At 40.3% G+C, this 21,786-nt stretch overlaps 1 protein-coding gene across 1 annotated transcript in view; it reads left to right on the forward strand.

The window, feature by feature from the left end:
- lamc3 (laminin, gamma 3) overlaps window positions 1-20,588 on the forward strand; it is a 243,035-nt gene extending 222,447 nt beyond the window's left edge. Inside the window, exons 21-29 of the mRNA XM_088356238.1 lie at window positions 3,545-3,621; window positions 3,752-3,886; window positions 4,968-5,130; window positions 8,196-8,342; window positions 10,522-10,624; window positions 12,263-12,465; window positions 14,057-14,197; window positions 16,725-16,824; window positions 17,794-20,588. Of these exons, the coding sequence (XP_088212364.1) occupies window positions 3,545-3,621; window positions 3,752-3,886; window positions 4,968-5,130; window positions 8,196-8,342; window positions 10,522-10,624; window positions 12,263-12,465; window positions 14,057-14,197; window positions 16,725-16,824; window positions 17,794-18,056 (1,332 nt within the window). The 3' untranslated portion in view covers window positions 18,057-20,588. The remainder of the gene's footprint in view (window positions 1-3,544; window positions 3,622-3,751; window positions 3,887-4,967; window positions 5,131-8,195; window positions 8,343-10,521; window positions 10,625-12,262; window positions 12,466-14,056; window positions 14,198-16,724; window positions 16,825-17,793) is intronic.
- The last annotated feature ends 1,198 nt before the right edge of the window (window positions 20,589-21,786 follow it).

Genomic DNA, 21,786 nt, shown 5'->3' on the forward strand with positions numbered 1-21,786 from the left:
ATATCTAGCACAGCAGGTCCTATCTGAGAGGTAGGATCTGAACCATAAGAGGACGGTTCCTGAGAGACCAATCCATTTTTCCAAACGTTCTAGTAACGTTCTAGTAAGATATTATGGTCCACAGTGTCAAAAGCAGCACTAAGGTACAGCAGCAGCAAGAGTGATGAAGCGCCGGAGTCCATTGCCAGTAGAAGATCATGAATGAAACTTTATTCAGAAAACAAAATATCACAAAAATAAAACAAAACAAAAAGTCAAAAAGTCAACACAACATGAATGTAACATGTCCGAAAAAGACTAGGAACAAGCACAAGCTTATTTGATCCTAGCCCACTTCCTTAATAATTGTCTCTTATCGCTAAAATCGTATGTATTTACGTAAAACAAACCCTTTAAGAATATACATATTTACATAAGTTTTGTGGATGCACAGTGACTCTGTCATCATCATCATTGTCATCACCACTTTCCCTGTCTCCATCCATTCTCAGCATTCTATATTATAAGTGTATCTATTATAATAACAATAATTCTCATTAGTGCTAATGGCGACAACTGGCTGCTATGTGGTGTGTGTTTTCCATCATACAACTATCTTTGGACCTCCTACCTTTGGGGCTCCTCACCCTGGCAGCAGGACCACCATTCTTGAGTGTCCTGATCTTTGCATTAAAAAGACAAGGTACAGGAGCTTGAGCCAGATACATCCAGCATCAAAACTCCCAATTGTCTGCCCTAACTCAGAAATTTGCAGGAATGTCTGTTTTGTATAGTTATCTCTATGTGCTTGTACCTCCATTTATTTAGTTTTTGTTTAGCTTTCTCCCTCATCACCAACAATTAATGTCCGATGCATTATTTCTTCTACCCCAAACCTTTTCAGACGTTATTTGTATATACGTTTTTCAGACGGCCTGCTCTAAAAGCGGCGTGGCGTCTGCGTGTAACAAGATCGCTTGCTAGCCCCTTTCATAAAGCTACAAAATCTGCACCAAAAGCAAATGTCTTCATTTCCAACCTCCTCGTTTTCATCCTGCTCCTTTTGAGAGGCGAAATCATCAGGGAGGGGAAAAAAATCCTAAAAAGAGACCAAAAATGTGCAGGCGGAAAAGGCAGGAAGTCATTTTGGATTTATTATGCGCATATTTGTTTAATTTGCGTGATCACGGATTAAAGAAGGATAGAACATCAGGGATGTTTGTTTTTTCACCCTCGCTTTGAACCGTGTGAGATATTCTAAAGTTCTTAAGGTGAGTTTCATGATATGGAAGGCCATAATTTTTCCACAGAACTGAATATGCTCCTCTGAATGGTTTGATTTTCACAGTTGTTCTTTTTCATTAGTGTTATTTCTTTTTAATTCAGCCCCCTGTGATGCAATTTTTACTTGAAGATTGAAACAAAGTTGATTGTTGCTACCTGCAACCTGGTCACCCTTTTTATTTTCTTTCATATTCTATTTTATATTCTTATTTTTATTGTTTGTTATTGCAACATCCGTCGCAACCCTGTCATCCTGGAAGGGGGATCACCTCATGTGCGGTCTTTTCATTTTCTTCATAATGAGGTTTTTGAGTTTTTCCTTGCCCTCATGTAGGTTTTAGATCAGGGGATGGTGTCACAATAGTCTGTAGTCAAGTCAAGTCATGTTTATTTGTGACACTCTTAATCACAAGGAGTCTCAAAGAGCTGCACAGACCACAGATTATTGCAAACCACAGACTATTATTGCACTATCCCCTGATCTAAAACCTAAAGGAGGGCAAGGAAAAATTCAAAAACCTCAACATGAGAAAAATGAAGAAACCTTGAGAAGGGACCTCACGTGAGGTAATCCCCCTTCTAGGATGACCAGGCTGCAATGGATGTTGCAATAACAAATAATACACAGATATTGTCGACAGGAATTAGAGCTCATTCATAAGCTTTAGAACAGAAGTGTGTTTTAAGCCTAGATTTAAACAGTTCCACTGAGGTCGCAGTTCGAATCTCAGAGAGCAGAGCATTCCACAGCACCGGGGCCCAAATGGAGAACGCTCTTGATCGTGCGGATCTCTTCTTGGCTCTTGGGATCACTAGTAGACCAGCATTTTCAGAGCGAAGGCTCCGCACAGGAACATAGGGGAAAATTAAATCTGAATGATATGAGGGAGCAAGTCCATGCATGTTTTTGTATAATACCAACAGAACCTTAAAATCACATTTTAAGCTAACAGGGAGCCAATGCAGGTTAGCTAAAATCGGGGTAATGTGATCAAACTTTCTTGTCTTACTCAAAAGCCTCGCTGAAGCATTTAGTACCAGCTGCAGGCTCTTGATGCTGGACTTTGGGAGACCAGAGAGTAGTGCATTCCAGTAATCGAGACGGGAGGAAACAAACGCGTGAATTATAATCCCAACATCGGACTGGGACAGCATGGGGCGAATTTTAGCAATGTTGCAAAGATGCAAAAAAGCTGTTTTAGTAATATTCTTAAAGTGTGTTTGAAAGTACAGATTGGGGCCAAATGTCACACCTGAATTTTTGACTGAGTCACTCTGTGTGATATCACGTTTGTCAAAATTCGGAACAGTTTTTGAGAACAAGTCACGGCATTTAGATGGATCAATAAGTAACATTTCGGTCTTTTCAGAGTTAAGGCGCAAGAAGTTGAGTGACATCCATGTTTTTATCTCAGTTAAGCAGGCCTCCAAATTTCCACAGTGGAGCAGATTCCTCCATCTCAAGATATAGTTGAGTGTCATCTGTAGTCTGTAAAGTCCTTTGAGAATTCTTGTGATTAAGCGCTGTACAAATAAACATGATCTGCATTTATGATCTGCATTTATATAGCGCTTTTCAAGTCAATGACTTCCCAAAGCGCTTTACAATGTGCTCCACATTTCCCAATAGCGGCCTTGCAGCCATCTAAGGCGCTAACCTGCTTATTGGGGGTATTAGGGGTTCAGTGTCTTACCCAAGGACACTTCGACATGTAACACGGGCGAGCCGGGATTCGAACTGGGATCCCTTGATCCCAAGACGAGCGCTCTACCTCCTGAGCTACTGCCGCTAAATTTTGAAGTTTTGTCAAGGGAGTTAGCGAACCTCGTGGTTGTATATTGCAGCCCCAAAGCAAGATATGAGAACTGTTTTCAATTAAAAATATTGGGTGAACGTTTTGCCATTTGAAGCATTACTTTTTCTATTTTTTCACAGTTCACGAATCTTTAACCAATAGGGTCGTAGAGGTACCACTTCCTGTGGTGTGACTTGGGCAAGTACAGCCATCCCTTTCCAGGCGTACAGAATTTGGTACTTTTCTACTTACGACGCCGTTTTCTGTCAAGCTCCTAATGTTGCACGTGCAAATACACGCATTTCTCAGACGCGTTCAAATAAACTTATCCTTTTCATCTATTTTAGTGCCAAGGAGGCACTGAATATCACACTCTATCCCTTTAAGTAACATTCAAAATCTGACAGCCTCAATCGCCCAAACCTGAAGAGAGTCCTAAAATGATCCATTCTATTGTATTGAACCCGTCCATTCTTATTTTTCAGATCCTCCCTTTCGAGGTGGATTCGGGAACAAATCAATGGAAGATGATGGTCAACGAGTCCCAAGCGCTGAAGAAAAGGTGAGTGGAGCCGCAACAAAGACCTGGTGGAGCCGCTCTCTCCTTTGTGCCTCACACTCATTGGAAGGACTATGCGCTTTCTTTCACCTGTCGATGTTTTTTTTTTAATTATTCTTTGCCGCTTTTGTAGTCAGACGGATGCCGCAGAGCGCATAGAGGTCGCAGCCGGCACGGCGTTGGCCGCATCAAAAGCCGCCTACGCCTTGTTGTTGAAGCTCCTGCAGGACAACTCCACCCAACAGTACATTGAGCTTCTGACGCAACGGTAAGTAAGATGGAGTTAGCCCGCTCTGGTCAAGGTGCCTGACTATTTTTTGAAAAGTATGTGTCTGTGTCACTGATATACGTCATGTCACATATCATTGGAAAGCTTAAACTCTTGGGATTCTGTTTCAAGATATACTCATCAGAGAAACATTACAATCAGTCTGAAACAAGATACCCGAAAACTATAAAGCCAAGGCAACTCATTGTTCAAACACTGGCCATCTTCAACTTTTTTGAATCAAGGACGATCCATAGAATCCATCCATCCATCTGTTCATTATCTGCACCGCTTATCCACTGTACGGTCGCGGGGGTACTGGAGCCCATCCCAGCTGTCTTCGGGCAGTGGGCAGGGGACACCCTGGGGTCAAGTCCTGAGGCGGAAACCTACTACTGGACAATCAGGATAGATCTATCCATCTCTCTCTCTCTCTCTCTCTCTCTCTCTCCCTCTCTCTTAATCACGGTCTCAAAGGGGCAAGGGACACCCTGAACTGCTTGCCAGCCAATCGCAGGGCACACAGGGACAGAAAACTCACTCGCTCATTGACACCGAAGGACAATTTGGACCGGCCAATCAACCTGACATGCATGTTTTTGGAATTTGGGAGGAAACCGGAGTGCCCGGAGGAAACCCACGCAAGCACGGGAAGAACATGCAAACTCCACACAGGAGGTTCGATCTTATTACCTCAGAACTTTGCCGCACACGCGCAAACCACTGCACTGCTGTGCTGCCCGTTCTTATTTATCTTCTTTTCAAAATTAATAAGTTGTATTTAGGTCATTATGCTTCTCCATATGTTGTCTTCTTCACTTTTCAGAACTCATTTTCAGTGGCGCGACAGAATACAGTGACATCTAGTGGGCAAATAAAAAACACTGTCCTTTTAAATTTCATATTAAGACAGGGGCTCGAATCCCGGGCCAGAGGTTTTCCGTGACCGGGAAACAGAAGGTGACAGTAAGATAAAAACAGATAGGTGTGTTGGGAAAAATGGTCCCAAGATTCTTTGTGATCCAGGAATATGTTCTTTGGTAGCATGTAACTCCAAACACTGGTCATTGGTGTGTTTCAGAACAACACAAATGCGGAAACAAAGGCAAAATCTGACCGCCTCGGCCGACCAAACTGTCGCCGATTACGATTCCCTACTCGAGGAAAGTTCCAAACTGCAGCTGGCCCTTGATAACATCACATCGGAACTTACTCGCACGCGCACCAGCCGAGCTCTCGCTGAGGTAAGTCCATTGGTTTCGCCAAGTCAGGGGTGGGGAACGTATGGCTCAAGAGCCAGATATGGTACTATTTATGGACAGCGTTGGGCAAGTTACTTTAAAAAGAGTAATGAGTTATAGTTACTCACTACTTTTTCCAAATTGTAACTGAGTTACTCTATTGAAAAGTAACTCATTACAAGGAGGATAACTATTTCCTTTACTTTAAGACGAAGTAGTACGTCGAAGCATTTGAAATTTCCTGAGCAGTCTTCGAGTCTGTTAAATAGAGAAGAACAGATAGGTAGTTGTGTTGTAGTATTTATTGCATTTCCACGGAAACAGATTTATGAACATTAAACAATGTATTAAAAAAACAATAAGTGGTAAACAATATAGAGTGAGTTTAATAAATTAAATCTAACTCGAATGGTCTGTTGTTAAGCTGGGTGTTCCGACTCTTCAGAGATCCGGGGTTTTCAGCTTGCCTCACTAAAAAGAGCCGACTCTTTCGGCTCCCAAATTACTCTTTAGTTTGTTTTTGTTGTTTAATCCGTATATTACCATTTATTATGCATTATTATCAATCACTTAAAAAAGGGAAAAATGAAGCAAAATTAACACTTAAATGTTAAGGATGAAAAACACTGAAAACATAAATTGAAATATTTATAAATTTACAGAGAAAAAAAATCAAATACAAGACAATTTTAACCTTTTTTATACTCAACTTACTCAAAGTCAGCCACAAAATAGCTACAAAAATGCATTTAGACCAATCGCAAGAGAAAAATAGTGCTTCGAAGGGAACCGGCTCTCGGTTGGAGGGTAGCCGGCTCCCACTTCCGAGAGAAGGCTCACAAAGCAGTTTCGTTCACGAAGGACTTGAGTCGGTTGCAGCATTCACCAATTCGCCTTTTCTTTTGGCGCATCACTAAATACTGTATTGGTAATTGCTATCTGAGTATATTACAGGCACTATTTTTGAATGGTGACATGATCCCAAAAGACATGACGTAAACATCTCGGAGGAGAGCGAAACACTGTTGATAAATACATCTGGCTCGGGGAAAAAATTAGGTGCCACAGTAATATTCTCTGTAAATTTCTAAATGTAGTAGCTGCGAAAACGCTAAGGCTGTTAATTCTGTTTGTATTATAAATGCCAAAGTTTCAATTATTGTTTACTCTCATGGTGTCAGACCTCGTTTGGGCTCTATATCTCTAAAGAATCTATAACATGGAAGCTGTTGAAACCAGTGTTTTTCAACCACTGTGCACACACCAGTTTGCTATGGCACAGTAATCAATAGTTGAACAGTTCAGGGGAAAATTATCAAGTTTTTCCTGCCTGTGCGTTCTAGGGAAAGCTATCTTTCATCTGGATTTACTTTTACCAGGGATGCCACGGCACTGACTGGTGGTGTTTCACAGATTTTTTTTCCATGAAAGATATAAAACTTGTCTTAAAAAAGGTTGAAAACCACTGCGTTAAACCATCAATGCTCACTATTATGATGAAAACCGGCAGAACAAACTGTAAACAGCTGAAAAAGCCAGCAGAAAAGCCCGGAGCAATTCGATTTGGTGAAGGGTAGGGGAGGGGGATTTTTTTACACACATGGTGCTCTTACATCCGTCTCCTTCCCGTTTGCAGTATTTTGTGACATGTTTACAAAAGAACTCCGCTCGCACCTGGTTTTGAAACCACTGTTTATGACAATAATGATGCTCAAAATGGAAGTGAAATGAAAATGAAAGTGACAATGACCCACCCTAGCCAGGTTTGTTTGTGTTTGTTTCTGGTCTCATTGTTTTTGCAGTTTACGGTTCCAGGTTTCAAGTCAAATTATGTTTATTTGTATAGCCCTTAATCACAAGAAGTCTCAAAGGGCTGAACTACTGTAACACTATAATACAAAATACAATGACAGAAACATTTAAAAAAAAAAAGAAAAACGTGAATATTACTACAGAAATACTACCTAAAAACACTACCCCGGTAATACTTTGATAAAAAATACAATAAGAGTAATACTAAGATGCAAAAATACAACTACAGAACTATTGCTACATTATTAATGTACCGGTAATACAAAATACAATGACAGAATTATTATTTTCTAAAAACGTAAATACAACTACAGAAATAATACAAAAATACAACTAAAGTAAAACTATGATACAAAAATACAACTCCAGAAATCTTACTACAGTAATACTATTAAAAAAGATAAAATGACAGAAATATTAGAAATATAAACATGAATACTACGACAGAAATACGACAAAAATTACATAATACTACAAAAACACAACTACGGTAATACAATGATACAAAGATACAATTACAGAAATACTACTACAGTATTACTATTATACAAAGTACAATGACAGAAATATTTTTTTAAAAAAAGAAAAACGTGAATTCTACTACAGAAATACTACCCAAAAAATACTACAAGAACACTACTACAGTAATACTTTGATAAAAAATACAATAAGAGTAATACTAAGTTGCAAAAATACAACTACAAAACTATTGCTTCATTATTAATGTAATACAAAATACAATGACAGAATTCTTATTTTCTGAAAACGTAAATACAACTACAGAAATAATACAAAAATACAACTAAAGTAAAACTATGATACAAAATTACAACTACAGAAATCTTACTACAGTAATACTATTAAAAAAGATAAAATGACAGAAATATTAGAAATATAAACATAAATACTACGACAGAAATACAACAAAAATTACATAATACTACAAAAACACTACTACGGTAATACAATGATACAAAGATACAATTACAGAAATACTACTACAGTATTACTATTATACAAAGTACAATGACAGAAAAAAAAGAAAATCATCAAACAACACTGTCAAATAAAATTTGTGAAAAATTAGCAGTTGCGTGGCGAGTCGGTTCTGTGTTTTTTTTTTTTTTAATTTTGTCTTGAAATTAGTTTTGTAGCACTCGGAAAAAAATCAAAATATTTAGCTTTCCCGGCTCTTTGAGTCACTAAGGTACCCTACACTAAGAGGTGTGCTTACTTTTGATCCGCTTTCTTTTCAGATGGCCGACTCCCTGTTGGAAAAAACGCAAGAACTGGACCAAAGCATCCGGTCCAAAGACCATCTCGTTGGCAAGATCACCAACGACACTCGCTCCCTGGCGAAGGCGGTCGGTGACAGGCGGGCAACCGCGAATAACACAGAAGAGGTGATTATATCTGATTGACATTGGGGATTAGATAAGATCGGGCCGACAAACATCCGGCCCGACCCGACCCGCGTCGCGGGTATGTAAACCCGAACCCGTCCGAACCCGACGGATTAACTTTATTTGATAACCGAGCCCGAAATAAACCCGAAGCTTTCATCGGAAGTAAACACGAAGCTTTACTTCGGTCGTGCGTACTCATACCTGTCAACCTCCCGGGCTCCATGCCCTTACAAACTGTTGTATTTTCCCTTACAAAATACAAAATATTCTTACACCACATTCTGTTTTTCAAACATGTTATATAGTACATGTGTTTCGTTATATCATATATATTGTTAATTAACATTTTGTTGTGAGATACTGAGTTGCTCGACATGAATGAGGTTTATGAAAAAAAAGTTCAAAAACGAAGTAGCTTGGACGTTCACTGTAGAAGGAAAAAATACAAGCAAATATAATTAGGTAGAGTAATACATTTTCTTATTCAAATTATGAATTCATTTTCTCCATTAAATTATTGTTGGTAATATACTGATTAAAGGGATAACTGCAAACTTGTCTTTTTTCATTTTCTCCTTTTATACTTTTATACTTTTTTTCTTAACTTCTTTATACAACATCATAATTCGTAATATTTATCCGGCTCTCTTTCATGAGTTGAGCCGAAAAAGCCGGTTCTCTAAAAAGAGACGGACTTCCTTTCACTACACAACTACCACAGAATGATACATGATGGGAAATCCCCAGGCGGCAGACGCATGCGCAAAGTAGCATCAAACCGCTTGCTTCGTTTGCAACGGGAAAAAAAAACGATACCGAGATAGAGGCTACCGCGGCGAACTCGTTTGACTTGATTGATTTGCTGATAGTCGGTGTATACCGGATGGTACCCATAATTGACAAATTTGCGTTTTTCCGTACAGGTTTTTTTGTACGTCGTACACGTCTTAAAATACATAATAAACGTACTTTGTCAGCAAAAACTTACAGGTTGATAAGTATGCGTGCTTCAGCTTTAAACTGTGCAGCTTGGGTTTTTCTGAGAGCCGAGTCCCGCAAATCAAAATAGTCCGGACAAGTCCATAACAGCAACGCTTGTAAGCTATTGGCAAGAAGCAGAAATGACGTGTGACGTGAGGGAGGTGGAAAAAGGAACCCGCGCGTCTTTTAAACCCACACAGAAGAGGGAAAGTTCTTTGGATTTAGTGATTCAGTCCTGTGGTGAGGGGCCCTCCCCCCCTGGGAGGTGTGAGAATTCTCCCACCGTGGTCCGCTGCGTGTCATGAGAGGCGACTAAAGTGGATCTCTAATCCTTAAGAAACAGCAAGGCAAAGAAAGGGGGGCGGGATACCGAAAAGTCTTGCAAACCCTAGTTATAGGTCACTAAATGTGAGAGGATGTGGAAGTAAAGCGACTGAGTGGAAGAAAGAGGAGTTCGGACGTATGATGACTAAAAGGAAGGCCGATGTGTTAGCCTTGAGTGATAGAGTTAAACTGATGTTTGGGAAGCAATTATGTAAATAATTCCTTGAGTAGAGTAAGAGAATGTTGTGTAGATCCTCCACAAGGGGGAAAAACAGCGAGAGAGAAGCCTGACCAGCCTGACTTAATGATTGACATTTTAACCCCGTGTTGTGTTTGGGATCCCGGGCCCGAGATCTTAACTCTACGGTGGGGGTCACACTATGTGAGCGTGCTAATGGTTTTCAGTCATGATTGCTGATTCGGGTTCATGGACCCTTTTTAAACCCCCGACTTCCAAGAGGAAGCGTCAGACCGTCCTGCGAACCTACGCTTTTGCTAGACAAGCTCTGTACCCTCCGACAATCTCCTGCTGGGTTTTCTCCTGCCTGTTGCCGACCTGTTTCTGGACCCGTTTCTGCCCTGCTCTTTCGTCCCGGCCATCGACCTGTTTTGCCCCGTTTCCTGCCTGATACTTGTTGCCGACCATTTTTCGGGACTCGTAACCGCCCTTGCTCCCCTGTCCCGGTTATCGTCCAGCCTTCCTGCCTCCCACAACTGTCCTTGCTCGTTCCTGCCATCAGCCACCCGTGTCCGACGATCATCGGATCGTGGAAGCAAGCACTGCTCTCTATTTCAATAAAACTGAGTTTAGAACGCTTTTGGGTCCTGGCTCCGTTTCTGGCTTGTGACATTTTCTCCGTTTTTTTTTCAGATGCGAGCTCGAGCCAAGTGGGCCAAGGTGGTGGCATTGTCTTCGGTGGTGGCAGGAAAGGGGGCGGAGTCGGAAGGAATCAGCCTTCACCGAGATCTGAAAAGTGAGAAGGGTTTTTTTTCGCGGTGACAGACGATCACTTTCAAAACGATGAGTATCGGATTTTTCGAATTATATATGTCAGGTTTTTTCATATGATTTTTACTAAAGTGAGATTTATGTGTGAAATGATTAACACGGTTAAAAGGGGACCAGAATTGACCCATGAAATGGTACTTAATTTTTGGGGGGCACTTGATTGGTAAAATGGCGGCGCCCTCTGTTGGCTGCGGCTGCATCGGCTCGCTACAACGGGTCAGGTGTATCGACATTTCGTTCTGTGTACATTGTTACAAAGAATGACAATACAAAAGGAAATTATTATTATTATTATTATTATTAGAGCCAGCTCGATTAATATGGTTGGGTTGAGCCTGGGCCCGAGTCATACCTAAAATTTACAACATTGGGATCTTTTTGTTTCTTATTCTGTCTTTTCTCTCCCTTTCTTTTAAATGAGCACTCTCTCTCTCTCTCTCTCTCTTTCTCTTGCTCTTGTTATTTCTCATTCTTTTTTATTTTCTATCGTTTTCTCTCTATCATTTTCTTTTTTCTCCCTTTCTTTTCTCTCTCTCTCTCTCTGTCTTTTTGTTTTCATTTTTTATCTTTTTCTCTCTCTCCTGGCTTTTTTTCTCCCACTCTTTTTACCTCTCTCTCTCCATTTCTCTCTCTCTCCGTCTTTCTCTCCCTCTCTTTCATTTTTCATATTTTTCTCTCTCATTTTGTCTTTCTCTCTTTTTATTTCTCTCTCTCTCTGCTTCTTTCTTTCTCTTTCTCTCATTCTTTTTATTTTTGCTCCTTTTTTTCTGTATCATTTTGTCTTATCTATCCCTCTCTTTTAAATTCTCTCTCTCTCTCTCTCTCTCTTGCTCTTTCTCGTTAGTTTTTATTTTCTATATTTTTCTCTCTATCATCATGTATTTTCTCTCCATTTATTTTCATTTATCTCCCTATCTCTCTCTGTCTTTCTCTGTCTCTCTTTCATTTTGATTTTCTATCTTTTTCTCTCTCATTATGGCTTTTTTTCTCTCACTCTTTTCACCTCTCCCTCTCCCTCTCCCTCTCCATCTCTCTACCTCTCTCAGCCTTTCTCACTCTTTTTTTATTTTCTATATTTTTCTCTCTCACTTTGTCTTTCTCTTTTCATTTTCGCCTCTCTGTGCCTCTCTTTTTCTCTTTTTCTCTTTCTTTTTTATTTTCTATCTTTTTCTCTTTTATTTTGTCTCTTCTCTCGCTCTCTCTTCATTTCTCTCTCCCTCTTGCTCTCCGTATTTCTCTCTCTCTTTCAGGCGTTCTTCCTTTCTCTTTCTTTATCTCTTTCTGTTTTGTCTTTCTCTGTTTCTCTCTAGTTTTCATTTCTATCTTTTTCTCATTCTCTCATTTTGTCTTTTTTCTCTCCTTCTCTTTTCATTCATCTCTCTCCCTCTCTTTGTCTCTGTCTCTGTCCCTCTCTCTCTCTCTCTCACTGTATCTCTCTTAAACTCTCTCCCATCTCTCTCTCTTTCTTTATTTCTATAATTCTGTCTTTTCTCTCTTTTCATTTATCCACCCAGCTCTCTCTCTCTCTCTCTCTCTCTCTGACTTGTGTGTCCCCTGACCTAAAAAAAGAGTTTGACACCCCTGCCCTGATGCTTCCGTCCAGACATGGTTCGCGAGTGGCCCCGTCTGCAGGCAAACACCAGGGCAGCTATGAAGAAGAAGAAGCCCCTAGAGGAGAAAGTTCTGGTGGGTGTCACCAACCTGGCTTTGGAAATCCGAGAAATTCTTCATCCTGCCGGGGAAAACTCCCGCCTTGCCCGAAACACCTCGCAGGAAGCGCAACGTACCGCCAACGCAGTAGCCGAGGTACCCGTCGATTCATTTTAATCATTATTTGACAGTGATCTTCAGCTGTATCGCGGTTCTGCATCCTGATTGGCTGGACCAGTGATGTCAAACATGCAACCACGGGCCAGATCAGCCCCGCCTACAGGTTAAATCTGGCCAGCAAGATAATGCAGAGAGAAGCCCAAGAGAAAAACGAGCCGCAGTTTTTTTTTAACACTCACCAAGCAATTATAGCTGTATTTTATTGTTCTCACTCTCTTTATTTCTCTTTTTTCTCCTTCACTTTCTCTTCTTTATTTTCTCTAATACTTTCTTTTTGCCTCTAATTGTCGTCTCTTTGTCGTCTCTTTTTTATTCTCTCTTCTCTTTCTCTCTCTTTTTCTCTGTCGATTTCCTTATCTTTGTCTCTCTTTTACTTTCTTTGTCTTTTCTTTCTGTCTATCTCTTTTAATCTTTCTCTCTCTTTCTCTTCTCTCTTTCGCTTCTATCTCTCTTTTTTTCTCCTTCTTTCTATCTGTTTCTCCTTCTCCCTTTCTATGACTTTCTCTTTCCCTGTCTCTCTGCATCTTTCTTCTCTCTCTCTTTCTTTTTTCTCTCCCTCACTCTTATCTATAATTCTTTCTTTCTGTGTTTTTCTCTTCGCTACTTTTTTCTTTCTGTCTCTTTCATTTTATCTGTCTCTCTCTCTGTCACTCTCTTTATGTCTTTCTGTCTCATTCTTTCTCTTGTTTGCTTCTCTTCTCTTTATCTTTTTCTCCCTCCTTCTATCTGTCTCCCCTTCTCCCTTTCTATGACTTTCTCTTTCCCTCTCTCTTTGCATCTATCTCCTCTGTCTTTCTTTCATTCTTCTCTCCCTCACTCTTATCTATAATTCTTTATTTCTGTGTTTTTCTATTCACTCCTTTTTACTCTCCGTCTCTTTCAATTTTTTTCTCTCTCTGTCACTCTCTTAATGTCTTTCTGTCTCATTCTTTGTCTTTTCTGTTTCTGTTCTCTCTCTCTTTATCTTTTTCTCCCTTATTTTATCTGTCTCTCCTCTCTCTCTCTCTCTCTTTCTCTCTCTCTCTCTCTCTCTCTCGCCTTCTTTCTGACTTTCTCGCTCTCTCTCTCTGTCTCTCTCTCTCCCTCTTGCCCCCCATCTCGCTGTCTCTTTCTTTTCTCTCTCTTTTACTGTCACTTTCTCTTTTATCTATTTCTTTCTTTTTCTATCTCTTGTTTTTTTTCTCTGTCCCTCTATTTCAATCGTTTTATATCTTTCTTTTTCATTCTCTCTCTTTCTTTTTTCTTCATCCCTCTGTCTCTTCTATCTCTCTCTCTTTCTCTCTCTTTCTTTTCTCTCTCTTTATCTTCCCCTTTCTCTTGAATGTACCAGTCCAGCCACCGAGTTTCTTTCTACCACGTGGCCTTTTGAGTTAAAATGAGTTTGACACCCCTGGGCTGGACAAGCAACCCGTGATAAACAAAGAATTACAGTATTATTGTTTGACTTCACTACTTTATTTTCAGGTTGTTTCCACTAGTCACAGTCAACAGTTTTGTTTTGGGTTTTTTGGATTCTGCATTTCAATAAAGTGTGAAGCGTTTATTTAAAAAAAAACGACTTTCCTAGGAGTCCAAAGCCGTCCTAACCCAGGCCAAGCACGCAAGGACCGCTTTTGCTCACCTCAGCTCCAACGTGGAATCCGCACTGCAAAGTCTGGACCAGCAGATGGCGCTAGCTGAGAATGCAAAGTTTGATGCCACCCTCCAAGTAAATCATAATTTACTAAATTTATCGCACGATTACAGTTCCTAATGAAAGTATTGCCCCCTCCAAGAACTTTTGTCGTTTCACCACATTTCAGACTTTAAAACAACAAGTGAGTCACAATCATGAGGTGGAACCAAAATTTTTCAACATGTTACATTGTGTTTACAACGGATAACTGAAAAGTAGGTGTTGCAAAAAGATTGGCCCCCGTGTTCTCTGTGCTCAGCCAACTGACTCCAGAGGTTCCCTGCTGACTTATGATCCAATGTCGTCCTAAATACCTAACAATGACAAACAGAGTCTCTGTATAATTGTGACTCCTCTGTAATTGGCTCAGAGGTCTGTGAAAGGAGTCCCTGGAGAACAGACAGCATTCTGAAGACCCAAGAACACGCCAGGCAGGTCCGGAATAAAGTTGCAGAAAAGTTAAAAGCAGAACTGAGATACTAGAAGACTTAGCAGCATTTACAAATCCCCCAGAGTACTGTGCAAGCAGTAATAAGGAAATGAACACCGCATAAAACCACTGCTAACCTACTAAGACCTGGCCGTCCTTCTAAACTTTTGGCCGAAAAAAGAACAAAACTATTCAGAGAAGAAGCCAAGAGACCCATGATAAAATTGGATGACCTGCAGGCATACACAGCTGAGGTGGGACAATCTGTGCCCGAGACAACTATTAGTCGCAACCGGCATAAACATGCCCTTTGTGGAAGAGAGTCAAGAAAAATAAGAATACCATAAAATGGTCCATTTGGCGTTTGCAAGAAGCCACATGACAAATGACATGTGGAACAAGTTGCTCTGATTAGATGAGACCAAAGTTGAACTTTTTGAGCTAAATATTAAGTGTTACATTTTGCGTAAAATTAACGGTGCACATCAACCTGAAAACACCATCATCACTGTCAAACATTGTGGTGGCAACATCATGTTCTGTGATCACTTTTCTCTAGCAGGGACTAGAAAGATCTTTGGAGTTTATAGGAAGATGGATGGAGCCAAATAATGGATGATTCTAGCTGAAAATCTTTAGGATTCTGCAAGAGACCTAAGAATTGGGTGCAGGTTCAGCTTCCAACAGGACAACGACCCTAAACATAAAGCAAAATCTACAATGGAATGGTTTAAGAATAACAATACAAAGGTGTTAGAATGACCAGGACAAAGAGCCTTGTGGAAAAGATCTGAAATATGCTGTACAGAAGCGATCACCATCAAGCCTTAAGCAACTTGAGCGGTTTTGTAAGTAAGAAAGGGCAAATATTTCGACGTCCAGATGAAATAAGAGACTTTTGAGTTACAATCAAACTCGTTCATTAAAGAAAAGCAAACACATTCAAACAAGGCAAAATTGCGTTCTTGGATTACGATGAAATAATCCCCCAGACTGAAGCGTGAGCCTCTTTCTTATACTGTTTCATAGATTTCTGTTTTGAGGATAGAATAAAACACCTGCACATAAGCACATTCTGATTAGTTTAGGCAGGAATCACATATTCAAATGCAGTGTATAATGTTGGTCACTAGATGGCGTGAGAGTATAATAAATAATACATCACAGCAGTTTATTGTTTGCACATAGATAGGAGTCTTGGGAAAATTACCAGTGGCCTCCAAAGTTCCTTTGGCTTGGGAAGGTTATGCTCCCGACCTTGGGTTGTACGGGTTTGCCGAAAGGATTTCTGTGCACTTGTTTGATAACAGATAGGGAACCCACCGGTGGCCTCCGTGACTGTAGAAGCAAAGTTCCTTTGGTCTGGGAAGCCCACACTCCTGACCCTGGAGGCGCTTGCTCAGGAAAACCATTCGAAAACGCAACTACACAATTATTGAGTAAATATAAATGTATAAAGATATAGAATATAGTATAAAAGGCACACTTAGACCATAATTACACTTACACAGACATACCCAAAAAGACTTGTGGCTGTGATCGCAAGCAAAGGTTTTAGAAATTATTACCTAATAGGGGGCCAATATTTTTGCAACAACTGTTCTTTTATTATTTGCAAGCACAATATAAATGTTGAATCAATTTGGATTATTTTCACGATAGTTTGAAGCCTGAAATACGGAAATACTGTATGTCAAAACGTTCTGTATACAGGGTTGGGTAGGGTTACTTTAACTTGATTACTTTCAATTACTTTTGGATTACTCCAATACCAAATATGCTAATAAAAGACAAAATAAATCAAATATGAATAAAATTACTAAATTTGGGGAGTAACGGAACACATGGAACTGCAAAAATGATGTTGGCAAGCTGTTTGTATTTATTTTTATTTTGTTTCTGTCGCATTTTATGTTAGTTTTGCCGGAGATCAAAGAGATCAAAGCCAGGAGAGAAAGCTTACCACGTGTTGGGAGTCATCATTTTATTCGTATATAGTTTCTTTTGTCTTTTAATAGCATATTTGGTATTGGAGTAATCCAAAAGTAATTGAAAGTAATCCAGTTAAAGTAACCCTACCCAACCCTGTCTGTATATATATGAATATCGATGCCGACTTTCTTATTCCAGCCGGCGCCCCCTCTGGCAGACCTGAAGAAGAACATGGAGGCAGCCAAGCTGCAGTTAGAGGCTTACTCGCTCACGCTAACGGAGCTCATCAGCAAAATCGGTAACGGCTACTTTTTCTTTTCAAATCCTCGTCGTCTAAGATGGTGGAAACGTTAAAAAAAATTAAAACAAACCCTCTAATATAATTTCGAATCGTTCAGGGTTCCCGCGGATCCTTGAAAAGTCTTAAAAGGCATTGAATGAATTATTCTAAAAATAAGGCCTTCATTGGCATAAAAATTTCTTGAATCCACTTTTCATTATTACGATTTGTATTTGCTTGAACTTGAAGGTTTAGTAACATTTATCAATTGACTTTTTTAATAATTCACCTATTTACTCTCGTGGCAACATGGCATGACCGCAATAATGGGACTATCAAAACGGTGATGTGGTTTCAGTCGGGCCTTTCAGCGCAGACGCATGTCTTGGGTCTAGCTACAGTACATATAGCAACTTGGCAACTTAGCAAGTTAATTTTGTTTTCAAAAGTCTTGAATTGAATCTGCTTTAAGCTGTAGGGTCGCGGGGGTGCTGGAGCCCATCCCAGCCGTCTTCGAGCAGTGGGCAAGGGACACCCTGAACTGGTTGCCAGCCAATCGCAGGGCACACAGGGACAGACAATCCTTTTGCTCATTCACACCTAGAGCCAAATCTGGACCGGCCAATTAACCTGACATGCATGTTTTTGGAATGTGGGAGGAAACTGGAGTGCCCGAAGGAAACCCACGCAAGCACAGGGAGAACATGCAAACTCCACACAGCAGGTTCGATATCATGACCTCAGAACTGTGCCGCACACGCGCTAAACACTGTGCTGCCGTGCTGCCCCAACCCTGATATTTTTTTTAATAAAACATTTTATACAATGTATAACAATGTTTCTCTTTCTATAATCCAGAATATTCGGTATATTAAAATTTCGAACACACAGAATTCAGTTCATTGTCTATTAGAGCAGATCGTGCTTAGGAATTGAACATTTTTGGGGTATTTTGCCATTACCTAACCTCTGTTTTCGCTGCACCAGACGCCAACGTGCCTCTGGACAGTTTCCACCAGGTCTTGAACGAGACGGCCAGCCGTCTGAGCGCTCTTCGTAGCAGCGTAGAGGGCCCCCTGCTGGGCTCCAAGATAGGAACCCTGCGCTCGGAGGCTGAGGGCCAGCAGGGCCGCCTGGCGCTCTTGGAACGGGAAGTACGTGAAATGGTAGAGGAGAGGGATAGCCTCAAGGACATCGCTTTACACTTGCCTCCCTCTTGTCCGGAAGCTGGGGGCAGGCGACACGGCTAACTACCGGTTTTCAGTACGGGAAAAAGGTCACGTCGCAGTTTTTTGACTCTCTAGTGGTCCAGTTACAGTGAATTCCGGACTACAGTGGTACCTCTACTTATGAATGTCCCTACATACGAAAGTTTTAGGTTACAAAGTACCTGAATGGGAAAATATTGACTCTTCTTATGAAGTCTGCTCCCAGAGTTTCCCAAACAAAAACAAACAAGCCATTGCTTTAAATCTGCATGGCAACCCAGTGCGCATGCGTGCGTCTAGCATGCTCTTCGTGTCACCGTCAGAGTTCAGATGACAAAAAGGAGAAGGGTTTCCTGCAAGATAGCGGGGAGGACTCAGCCATTGTTAAATGATTCAAAATTAAAGACATTTTAGCGAAATAAACAAACACAAAGGTAATTTAATATTTTTGTTATATCCTTTTATTCTTCGTTTTTTTTTTTTTAGTTATGTGCCTCTTGTTTTATGTTCACTGTGCGGTAATCTCATTTTATCATGTATTTTTTTTCCATGTTCTGATGCTCGTTTATGATTTATCAAAACTAGCATACCGTACTTTTGCGGGGCTTGGAACAAATTAACGCATTTACATACAAAACACGTCCCAACTTACGAAGTTTTCAGGTTACGAAGCTCCTCCCAGAACGATTTAAATTCATAAGTAGCGGTACCACTGTACAGTAAAAGCCGCAAATTTAAGGAAGAAACTCGACTTAAATAGCCATAAAAATCAACTCATTGTTGTCCATTTCTTAACCTTTAAAGTAAATCAGCGGGGAAATTTCTAGTACAGAAAAGTAACACACTTGTTTACGGACCGTGTCTGCAGCTGTCAATCTTAACAAAATTGACATTACCGTATAAGTAAGAGTGGGAAAATAACTTTCTCAAAACTCGATGGACTGTGCTGACTAAAATTCAGAATCCCGTACAATCACAACAGCTTGCACATATGCTGAACCATGCTGATCTTAAGCTCTCCCATCCCTTGCACACAAAGGAAAATAGATATTGCTCCTACTACATCAAAAAATATTAAACAAGCCAACATTTATTTTGTTACATAAAAAAAGCAAAAGGTTTTGCTCGGGTTGAGACTAAGCTAACCAACCAACGTCCCCAAAATCGGGGCCCGGCCAGCACGGAGCCGCGAGGCTTGGAGTGCCCGTGGTTCTCTCTGTCCCTGTCTGGGTGAGAACCACCGCTGTGAAGTCTCCCGCCAAAAGGGATAGGAACCTGGCTTTCTTCATCTTCCTGTGATGCCATGTGCTGCCTCGTACACACCCCTCCCCCGAGGGCCCCCTTAGTTCGAAGAGGTACCCAAGAAAACATAACGCAACAACCTGTCTATGGATTTTTGAAAATAATTAATGCTTGTTTAAATTATTATTTTAAAATTGCGTTTATCGATCAGTACAGTTAACCTGTTACATAATTTCTTCCCCCTCCCACCCTTGCTGCGAGTGTTTGTATCAAAAATGTGCTTTATTTTTTCGTTTGATTCAATTTTCTTTGCCATGTAAATAAAACATAGTTTGGTAGACTCAAACCAAGTGCATTATTTATTTGTGTTTCTGTATTATTTTCCCTTCTAACTGATCAATCATTATCCATATCAATGAACTGCAAAATTGACAATTTAAAGCTAAAAAAACATGTTTAGAGTATTGCTTCCTTCATGATAAATGCTCGACACAATATGAGGCTTTTTCTAATCAATTTGTGTGGGAAACCGTGAGCACCACCTGCTGGCTAAATCGGTAACCACCGAATTAGATTCTGACACAAATGAATATCATTTGAAGCAGTTTTCTTCCCACCTTTGTATATGGTTATTCCAAGTTAATTAATATTGACTTGAGCGGTAGTTGATTAAGGCACAGTCCGCTAATGAGTCTTAATCATGGTGTAATGTGTTACTTTTCTGTACTAGACATTTCCCCACTGAAATAGACTAGGATGAGTTTTTTTGAGTTTATTTTTATGGCTGTATAGGAGATTCCCAGAGAGGGCCTAGAATGCATCGAGGTTGCGACCATCCGCCTCATGAAAAAAAAAAAAGTTGCATTGTTTTTTAAGCCGTAGTGTTTAAAATGTAGAAAAGGTTACAGCTTGTAGTACGGAATTTACGGCAAGAGTTTTTTTTCACTTGGGTTGGTCATTTGTTTTTTTATGTTTTGTTTTACTGTAAAAAAATGGAGATTGTCATATATTAAAAAAACTAAATGTTCAAGTATGTGGGAAAAACAGCTGCAGTTGCCAATGTACTTTCAGCCGCTTATCGAATAGGAACAAAGACGCAAACACAAAATGCAAAGGAGCTGCTGTTACTCTTTCTTTTATTGTATTTTGGGGTTTTTTTTTTACAAACCAGGCCTTTTTTTTTATTAAAAACTCAAACTTGGGGATATTTTATATCGGTTTAATGGAGGATATACATGTATTCAGTTCATCTTGAAAACTGGTTCCAGGACATTGTTCTTTGTCAAATTTGTTTGTATTTCAAATCACATTAAAGTTGACTGGAAAATCACATTTTATTAAGCTTTTATTACTTTATTAGAATAAACAATTTCTCTATACCGTCTTTTATTGTAAGATATAAAGAGAAAACCTTTTTATCTAAATCAGGGGTCTCAAACTTAATATACTTGAGGGATACCTGAACTGGGTTCGAGATTCAAAGACAAAAACATACCATAAGTTACATGTAACATGCATCCAATGTCTTTTAAGCTTCAGTTCAACAGCAGTGACAGTCTCTAGTTATCAGGGAAAGTCAATATTTCTGTTGCTTTGAAAAGTAGTTGTATGCCAAAGAATTTGACATTTTGAATAGAGAAGAACAGACAGGTAGTTGTGTAATAGGACATTGTTGTCACGATTCTCTCACTTGCCTGCTTATTGCCCTCACCTGCGCTCATTCTTTCTGCCCCAGCTGCCACTCGTCCCCTAATTAACCCTCTTCCTATTTAAGCATTTCATTCTCTTTCACTCCTGGTTAGTCCGTAGGCGAACCTCAGCTTATGCAAGGTCTGTATCCTGCCTGACTCCGTCCCGTTTCCTCTATCGATCCCCGACCACGCTTCGTTAACCCGTCCCGGCTACCCGACTTGTTCCGATCCACGATCACGGTTCATTCTCCTGTCCCGGCTACCCGACTTGATCCGATCAAAGATCACACTTCGTTCTCCTACCTGACTTATTCCGATCCACGATCACGGTTCATTCTCCTGTCCCAGCTACCCGACATATTCCGATCTCCGACCACGCTACGTTTACTTGTTCCGTCCATCCGACTTGTCCGATCCACAACCACGCTTCGTTATTCTGTTGAAATATGTCAACTTGATGTTGCCAAAGCCAGGTGCCTCGAATAAAGACACTGTACTTGTATTTATTTCTCTCTCTCTCTCTCTCTCTCTCTCTCTCTTTCTTTTCCACCCCTTTTCTCCCACTCTGCCTCTGTCTCTTTCTCTGTTTGTCTTTTAACCACTTTTGCTCTTACTTCCTTTTTTCCTTTTCTCTCTTTTCTCTTTCTCTCTTCCTACCCTTCGCGCTTTCTTTTCTCTCCTTCTGTCTTTCTATTTCTCTTTGGATTTCTTTCTTCCTCTCCCATTCTTTTCCCCCTCTCTCACGACTTTTTATCTTGTTTTTCACGCTCTCTCCCTCTCTGTCTTTTTCTTTCTTTGTCCCGCCCTCTCTCCTTTTCTGTCCCTCTTTTTCTTTATCT

This window comes from Urocampus carinirostris, chromosome 16, assembly GCF_059441175.1.
Source record: "Urocampus carinirostris isolate Australia breed hairy pipefish chromosome 16, RoL_Ucar_1.0, whole genome shotgun sequence".
Lineage (NCBI taxonomy): Eukaryota > Metazoa > Chordata > Actinopteri > Syngnathiformes > Syngnathidae > Urocampus > Urocampus carinirostris.